This window comes from Talpa occidentalis, unplaced genomic scaffold (genome assembly GCF_014898055.3).
Source record: "Talpa occidentalis isolate TD23 unplaced genomic scaffold, MPIMG_talOcc4v2.1 talOcc4.15, whole genome shotgun sequence".
Lineage (NCBI taxonomy): Eukaryota > Metazoa > Chordata > Mammalia > Eulipotyphla > Talpidae > Talpa > Talpa occidentalis.
Genome location: NW_023601543.1, coordinates 10920923 through 10930285, shown reverse-complemented (window position 1 = coordinate 10930285; position 9363 = coordinate 10920923). Strand labels below are relative to the sequence as shown.

The 9363-nt window shown below is 43.5% G+C and overlaps 1 protein-coding gene and 1 non-coding gene across 2 annotated transcripts; one reads left to right on the top strand and one right to left on the bottom strand.

Annotated features, from left to right (window-relative positions):
* Positions 1-541: 541 nt before the first annotated feature.
* On the bottom strand, positions 542-7625 carry LOC119246515 (integrator complex subunit 6-like). Its single transcript, XM_037512885.2, has 5 exons — positions 7507-7625; positions 3172-3390; positions 1678-1803; positions 1194-1287; positions 542-819 (listed from the first exon to the last, which is right to left on the bottom strand). Exons 2-5 carry the CDS (start codon positions 3383-3385, stop codon positions 720-722), a joined length of 534 nt encoding a protein of 177 aa, XP_037368782.1. The 5' UTR covers positions 3386-3390; positions 7507-7625; the 3' UTR covers positions 542-719.
* Positions 2583-2774, top strand: LOC119246862 (U2 spliceosomal RNA). Its single transcript, XR_005125610.1, has one exon. It is a non-coding gene; the product is annotated as a U2 spliceosomal RNA (small nuclear RNA).
* Positions 7626-9363: the final 1738 nt, after the last annotated feature.

The following is a 9363-nucleotide window of genomic DNA, read 5'->3' as shown; positions in this document are numbered from 1 at the left end:
TTTTCAAATGGAAAAATGTTTCCAACTAGGGGCCCAAAAATGACTCATTGAAATGGAAGTTGGGACTGCCAGCCAGCCACATGGGATTGCTCAGCATCTCAATCAATGAGCAAAAATGGATCTCCTCAATGGTCTAGAGTGATGTAACCTGATTATCAAAGAAAACTGGTTGCTACTACACAGTGGCTAAGGAAAAGTATGTGCTGAATGTCTAGAGCCCTTCCTAATACACTCATATTTTGTGACTGACTAAAGGTCATGGAAAATTACAACAATCCAATCAGGCAGGATATCTGATGGTTCAGATACTTCAGCAATGGAGCACTGAGTCACTCCAACCCCAGGACAAGCACCATGACCAGCTGAGACGCAGTCTCAGAGCAAAGGGAATAAAAAACAGGTAGTGAAAGGAGAAAATAATAGCCAGCTATGACACACACAGAAACAAGGGCTGTAGCATAACATGCTAATTTAATAATCTCTCACCTATGGCAGGAAAAGAAACAGTAGAATTTATCCTTTCAAAGAATTATTAGGGCAAAACACCACCTATTACTAACAGCAATTTATAACAGGAAGCAGCTCCACTGCTTTCTCATAGCCTGTGGAAGGCAATTCTATTAACTAACACATGCTTGGAGGCATTAAAAAGTATCCTATTCCATTACAGAGAACACCAATCTGGTTCTTGTTTTTCATCTACCATTGAGAGAACAGGATTAGGCGTTTGGGGTAGAATGATCTTTCTTGAGAAAATGACCAGAATCTATTTTATCAAATTCCCTCTCAAGGCGCTGAATTAAGTCTCTTCTTTTAAATCTGAAAATAAAGAAGACAAGTCATGAATGAAAAGATACATCAAGAAAGCATGCATGTGGGAGGCACAAGATGGAGGAACGTATAATCCATTGGACAATGGAAAGTACATCTGTGTGGCATGAGACTCCCTAGCAAATACAAGGTGTCAAATAAATGTCCATGCCCTGGTCAAACGCTGATAAAAATAGAAGTCACCTTGAACACAGAATGAGGGAGACTCAGAATAGACCAATCGAGTAACTGTGGAGACAGCATTCACCAAGTGAGGACGAGGGCTTAGGAAACAGAAAGCAGGGTGACTTCCCACCCCTTGGCCCAGCACTGCTTCAGGTCCAACCACTGTAAGAAATCAGAGAGCTCCTCTTCACACCCACCTTGCGGCTTCCTTGATGGTAAATTCAACAAGTTTTCTCCTCATTTGTGGGGGTCCTTGAACGCCTTTGAGCAATTTGAAGATTCTTTCATATTCTGAAGATGTTTTAAAAAGAATTCTTCAGTATTTCTCAACTATTTATAGGAGACAGAATGCAACCTTGGTGTAGCCACTACCTAGCTAATCATTTTTCAAAGGCTGGGATGTTACATAGTCTATGTGTTTTCAAGGCTTAAGTCAAGGTATTTGCACATAAGTATTCATGCAACTCCTGTACACAGGAACTAAGGGAAAAAGGAAAAACGTGGGATGGGGGAGGTGTACTGGGATTCTTGAGTCAAAATATAAAGGCGCTATCTTAAATTACGTGGAAACCCAATTCTAGCAAAGAATGACTCATGAGGTACCACCACTCTATTCTAAGTCACCGAATGAGAATGATTTCTCTGGACTTTTTTAACTGATAGAAATTCTTATATACTCACTTCGTCCAAACAGTCGAATCGCCTTCCTTAGTTCGTGTTTTATATCAGCACCAACTGCCTCTGGATTTAATGGTACTCTGCTCAGCTTTGGTCCCAACACATGCACTGCCGTGGCTTTTGGGTCATCTGCAGAAAGGTACCTGGTAACTATTCCTCCTACAAGTGCATCTCTACCAGCCTTGTGATCAGCCCACCCTTGTAAGACTGGTTACATCATCAGAAAAAGAACCCAAGGGATCAATGCGATGCCATCTCCTGCCATAGTCATCAGCTCTCGTGAGCAGATTTTTTTTTAAAGATTTATTTATTTATTTATACAAGAACCAGGGTAGAGGCCAGATGCACGGGAGGGTGAGAGGATTCACCAGAGACAGAGCGGGGAACAGAACAGGCAGACTGACGAAATACACTGCAGCAGGCGAGACAGGAGAGGTCTGCCGCACCATGTGGGACCCTCGCTGGCCGGCTGGGATCGAACTTATGCAGCAGAGGCTGTGGACAGCTTCACAGTGCTGCGCTCAACCGCCTGTGCCACCAGGGGAGGCCCTCTGGTGAGCAGATTTTGATGAGAATTCATCAGGTGGCTTTCCCTCACCTCCCTATGGATACCATGAATGACAGGAGTATTTGGAAAACAAAGATAGAGGTTGACTGCTAGGTTTTGTGTACCATCACCCCCATAGGGATAGGTAAGTGCTCCTCAGTTTCTAGGGAATAATCGATTTTATAAGGTAAAAGGATGTATCAGGGAAATGACAAATTGAGGTCAGGAAAGAAAGATAACAAAACCACCTTTATCTCTCCTGGCACTCTGAACACACCAGAATGTAGGTGGACAGTCCAACTCATAAGCACACATTCTTGGCGCTCTGACACTTGTGAGTTAATGTTGCCTTGAAATGCTGATGGATTCTTGGTCTTTTGGCTAAGATCAAGTGCTAAGATCAAGTTCTTATCAGTTTACATCTGATCCACCCTCTATCTGAGGACAATATAGTAAATGGATTTTTGGAACAGGGAGATGGAATAGGACCTTGCTCTGCTCACTCTCTGCATCGACCTGGTATTTCAGTATCTCCAGGAACTGTGCACCCCCCTCAGGGAAATGACTTAGTGTTACCGTGAAGAAAAAAAATAAAGGCAAGTTGAAATGCCAACAATCTCTCTTGATGTTAAGAAGTCTGATATTTGCATCCCATCACCAGAAAGACCTGGTTATCTAGAAGCAGAGCAAACAGAAGCTATTGTAGTGACTGGGCAGTGTGGACTACAGGGTAGAGTATTGGTGCGATTCAGGAATGATCACCATAAAGAAAAAAAAAAAAGCAGGAAGAATGAAAATGCCATCAGCAAGGAGAAGAAAAACAGTAAGTGCAGAGTATGGGAATCCTAGAAAGTTTCCACACAGGTCGGAGTGAGCAACTATGGCTGAAAAAGTAAGACCTTGCTGAGAACAGCTCCAGGGGAGCGAAGGAGGCATCAGGCAGACTGTACCGGGACAGAGCCTGAAGAGGAGGTGAGGCCAGGCATCCTTATCATCCTCCACACACAAGCCTGAGGCCCTGGGATGGGATTCGTCCTCTCCTTCCTTTTTCACTGACAGCGGGGTCATACTCAGCCTTTTGCCAGATGAAAGACGGCTCTTGGATTCTCCATATTTTCTTTCATTTTCAGGTGCTTCAGCCAACACCTCAGCTTCACCAGTCATACTTCCTGAGAAACAGCCATGAACATCCATGAAGATATTCCATTTGTGTCAAACATGTCATCATTACAAGATCGCTTTTTGCATAGGTCTATATAGCGTTCATTTGTATAATCGATGTCATCAGTCATGACAGAAGGATTAACATGCCCCCAAGCAACACTGTGTTGTCAGGAAAAGCAATCTAATTTTAATCCAGTGAAGGTGATGAAAGAAGGAAGTCACCAGACATATGTTGTCCAAAACCAAACATGAGTATAATCATGATTAATCAGAATGCTCTGGGAGTCAGCTACTCTCATTCTCCACGAGTGAATAAAAATATGACTACCTGTTTCAAGAATTATAAACCAATCTTTTCCAATTTCTGCTAGGGGAAATAATTCTTCTTTCTTGTCCTGTATTCCGGAGGTCCATATGAACCATTGACAAGGACATCAAAACAACCAAAAAGTGCAGGCACAATCTCTCCTGAACTTAAGACACAAAAATTCTAAACAAAGATTAACAAATAAAATACAATAATACATACAAGGGCATACATTCTGACTTTGTGTGGTACATTTCAGGAATGCAAGATTGCTTTGAAATTTGAAAATCAATGCAATGTACCACATTGACAAAAAAGGGCAGAGAAACATGATCATTTTTTAATAGATGGTTAAATTTCAACATTTATTCATGATAAAATCTACTAGTAACTTTGAAGAGAGGGCAATATCCTCAACCTGATAAAATCTACAAATAAAACTATAGCAAATGTCACAATTATTGGTAAAATATCAGATATCTTCTTCCTGAGATGGGAAAAAAGACAAAGATGTTCACTATCCAAAGATAATTTACTGAAGGTCCTAAAAAGTGTAGTAGGATCAGGAAAATATAATAGTTACAAAGTTTGAAAAGAAATAAAACTCATTATTCGTAGATGACAGTGTTCTGTATTTAGAATATGCAATAATGTGTAAAATCATTATAGCCAAAAAGTAAATTTAGTCATTATTAGATATAGCAGAAATCACTTTATTTCTATAGAATAGCAACAAATAAGTAGAAAATGAATTTTCAAAGGCCATTGAAAACATTATCAAAAATTCAAATATCTAAGTCTAATGAAAGGTATATTAGGACACTACAAGAAAACAATAAGACATCAATGAGAAACTAAAGATCTCAAGAGGGGAAAAGAAAAAACAAAACACTTTTTGCAAGGATTGGAAGAGTCATTATTAAGAGCCATTATCATCAATTCTCCCTACAGTGATCTTTACCAATCTCATTTAAAATCCCATTATGTTACTTTTTTGTGAAAATGGACAAGCTGAGAGTAAAAAATGGTATGGAAACTAAAGGGCTAAACACAGTCCTCAGAAAAAAAAGCAAATTTGTTTTAAAAATTTATTTATTTATGCATACAAGAACTGGGGTGTAGGCCAGAGTTGCAGGGGGGTGAAAGGATTCACCAGAGACAGAGTGGGGAGCAGAACAGGCAGATTGATTGAAATACACTGCTGAGGGGAGCAGCGGGCGAGACAGGAGTGGTCTGCTGTGCCTATGGGTCACCTCCCTGATGGGGGGGATAGAAGTCGTGCTGCAGTGGCTGAGGATAGCCTTATAGTGCTGACACGTAACCCCTAAAAAGATTTACCATAAAAGTATAGTCATTAAAACAGAGTAGCATTGATGCAAGGATGGGCAAATATATCAATGGGAGAGAACGAAGTATGGAAATAAACCTGGAAATACAAAACAACTAAATGCTATGATATAAGGACGCCAGCAAAACACTGTGTGAAGGGCAGTGTTTGAAATAAATTATTTTGATACATACAGAGGACCTTATTAACTCTTACCTCATCTCATGCTACAAAAGTTGACAGGGCAATCTAGTAGAAAACTTATGATTTTATCTTCAAAGTTAGAGGGTAAGCAAAAAAAAAAAAAACTTTTACAAGGGTAAATAAGGCACTAACCAAAAGTAATATATTGTTTAATTATAAATAGTGAAATTTAAAACTTCTATTCATCATTATTAATAGAGTAGGGGCCTCCCTGGTGACGCAAGGGTCAAATGTCGGCACTATGAAGCTATCTGCAGCCACTCCAGCACAAATTCAATCCTGGGCCAGGGAGGTGACCCACATGGGGCATGACCCGCATGACCCACATGACTTCTCCTGTCTTAGCCACTGCTGCCCTCAGCAGTGTGTTTCAGTGGATCTGCCTGTTCTGCTCCTCATTCTTGTCTCTGGTGAATCCTCTAACCCACCGCACCTCTGGCCTGCACCTAGTTCTTGTATGCATAAATAAATCTTTTTTTTTTTTAAAAGTGAAATTCAAAAACTGATCTGTTGAAGATAATTAAAAGTATATGATTATGTAAAATTTGATAAATATTTAGACAAATATTATAGTCATGCAATGTATAAATATGCATATGTACCTGTATATGCATACATAGTTTGCTACATAGCCAAACAATCGGTGGAATCCAGAATATATGTAGAACTATAAATCAGTTTAAAAATTATACATTCCAGGGCCTCCCTGGTGGTGCAAGGAGTTAAGCAATGCACTATGAAGCAATCCCTAGTCTCTGCAGCACAAGTTCAATCCCCAGCCGCCAGAGAGAAACCCACATGTCATAGCAGTCATCACATGACTCACATCACTCACTCACTCCCCTCAGCAGTGTGTTTCAGTCAGTCTGCCTGTTCTGTTCCCCACTTTGTCTCCAGTGAATCCTCTCACCCCCCACATCTCTGGCCTGCACCCCAGCTCTTGTATGCATAAATAAATAAATCTTTAAAAAAAAACCCACATGTTTTAGAATAACATTCACCAACTACAGAAAACACTCATGACACAAAACAAAGCAGGCCCTACGATGGGTACTGCGGTCTCAGTTGGGGGCACAAGGCATATATATTGCACTTAAAACACCAGCTAGAAGTAAAGGTATGTTACTTTTCTGGTGTGGATTTCGTTATGAAATTATTCTTCCCCAAGCAGGTTCTGTTTTCTAAGAGAGTAAAGGCATATAACCAAAAGGGAAAACATGAAAGAAAAGTGCCGCACCCCAGAGCTGACACAGAACATCCGAGTAGCAGACCCCCTTCCCTGTTTACCCCCAAATGCCCCAAACTGCCCGTGTGAGACGTTCCCCCAAGGCGGAGATCCTCGGGCCCAGGAGAAGCCACCCCTAAGGCAGAGACAGAGCCCAGAGCACAGTCCCCGGCCACGGCCTGGGTAGAGGGCCCGAGGAAGAGAAGGCACCCCGACCTAAGGGAGATCAAGTGCCCATCCAGGCCTCAGAGAGAGCTCTCAGGACACAGCCCCCCTGGGCAGAGATTGACCTGGGAAGCAGGAGTCTCCGCCACCCCAGGTGTCTGAGGGGGCACCGAGAAAGAGCCCAAACCGCAGGGCCGCATGCCTGAGAAAGCATACAGCTCCCCCTCACCCATGGCCCCACCACCCCCAAGAAAGAGTCTGATAGGCGGTTTAGAGGGAGCAGCTGAGGAAGAGCACCCCAGGCCGGGGAGAGACCATCCCATGCTAAGTGCCCCAGGACGGAGAAAAAGCCCTCAAGGGGGCCTCCCTGGTGGCGCAAGGGGTTAGGCACCGCACTATGAAGCAATCCGCAGCCTCTGCAACACGAGATCCATCCCCCACCGGCCAGGGAGCAACCTACATGGCGCAGCAGTCCTCTCCTGACTCGCCCACTGCTCCCCTCAGCAGAGTATTTCAGTAGATCCGCCTGTTCTGTTCCCCACTCTCTCTCTGGTGGATCCTCTCACCCCCCCCATCTCTGGCCTGCACCCCAGCTCTTGTCTGCATAAATAAATAAATCTTTTTTTTTAAAGCCCTCAAGGAAAAGGCCCCCTCAGCCATGCTGACAATGACCCCCGGAGAGTCCCCCGCAGGACTGAGCTGAGGTCGAGGGCCAGGGCAGCCCCTCCCCAACATGGCTGGGGTGAGCGGCCCCAGGAAAATGCCTCCCCTGGGTGAGGCCAGCCCTGAGCAAGCGCACCCCACACTAGACGGGTGCACCCCAGGGAGAGACCCCTCTGGGGCAGAGACACGGCGCCAGGGAATAGAACCCCTCCCCAGGGTGCTGAACTCACCTGCTTGAGACAGCCCGGGAGCAACTCACAAAATGGTAGTGGAGTTGTGCCTCGCCGGTGGAATGAGCTAGAACAGAGCTCTCTGGGACTCGCTGGAAACGCGCCCTCTAGGGAGCGGAGCGATGCGCACGGGGAGGTGTCTCTGCAGAGCTGGGATGTGCTCCTGGGAGGGGCTCCGGGAAGCCGCAGCCTCCCTGGCCTGCAGCAGGCCGCGGAGCACTGGACAAGCCGGCCGGGCGTGGAGCCTGCGCGGGGCAGCCTGGCATGCCGCAGGAGCCCGCCGTGGCCGCAACCCAGCACCAGGAGGCCAGACTTGCCCCTTTCGTGCGCTCTAGCGCCCTCCGCAGACACATTTCTAGAATTGCCCCCTACCCCCCACACACGGACACATGTGTGCGCGGGATCCCCTCCGTACACAGACAAAAGGAACCAGAACAATTTTTCACAGATCAAGACAAACAGGTGAATTTGGAACTGAGAGGCAATAAATCAACAGTCAGCACATAGTATTCACAAATGGAAGAGAAGAGTCATAGTCTTCCTAGGCAATACAGAAAACACAAGCAATAAAATAAAAAAAAAATTCATGAAGACAAATTTAAAAAGTGAATCTACCAGAAATCTTCAGCGCACATCATTCCTAGTGGTGAAAAATTAGAAGCATTCTTTGTTACATCAAGAACAACATAAGAGGGACTCCCTGGTGGCCTAGGGGTTAAATCTCAGCCCTATCACCCCTACAGCCTGAGTTTCATACCTGGCCAGGGAGCTAACCCACACATGGCGTGGCAGACCTCTCTTTGTCGCTGGCTGCTCCCCTTAGCAGTGTGTTTCAGAAAATATTCCTGTTCAGCTCCCTACTCTGTCTTTGGTGAAATCTTTCTCTCTCACACACACACACCCCTCCCTCTGGCCTACACCCCAATTCTTCTACAAAAATAAAACAAGACAAGAATGTTGACTATTACCACTCCTGCTGACCATGACACTGTAAGAATCCCTAAATTGTACCCTAAAATAAAAGATAAATGAGTTATTTGGTTAAACCAAAAAGTTAAAGTAGTCTATAGAAAAGAATTTAACAAAGAGGCTAAATATAAACTCAACACATAAAAATTAATTATATTTCAATATAACAGCAATAAGAAATTTAGGAAAGTTAGGAATAGCTGTTAACATTAGCAAAATTCTATAAGGAATAAGTATATATATAGATATATAGGTATACATATTTAACACATGGACTATATATTCAGAATATTTATGGAATATAGTGCATGTATATGTATGTATAGTGTATGCATGTGTATATGTGGAATGAACATAATTAAACCTGTAAAATCAGTATGCAGAAAATTATACTATTTTATTGAAAGACATCAGAGACTTGAAGTGCTACACCATAGATAGTTAAGACTACTGTCACTACCCTCCAGTACAATTATAATCAGAATCCCAATGGTGTTTCTCATGGAACTTGACAAGTAAATTTATAAAATATAAATTTATAAAAATACAAAATTTACATGGAAAAGGAAATGCCCAAGACTAGTCCAAGACTAATATGAAGAACAAATTAGGGGGATCTGGGCCTCCCTGGTGGCACAAGGGGTTAAACATCGCACTATGAAACAATTCGCAGCCTCTGCAGCACAAGTCCGATTCCCTGCTGGCCAGGGAGCAACCCACATGGCAAGGCAGACCTCTCCTGTCTCGTCCACTGCTCTCCTCAGCAGTGTGTTTCAGTCAGTCTGCCTGTTCTGTACCCACTCTGTTTCTGGTGGGTCCTCTCACCTCCCACATCTCTGGCCTGTACCCCAGCTCTTGTATGCATAAATAAATAAATTAAAAAAAAAA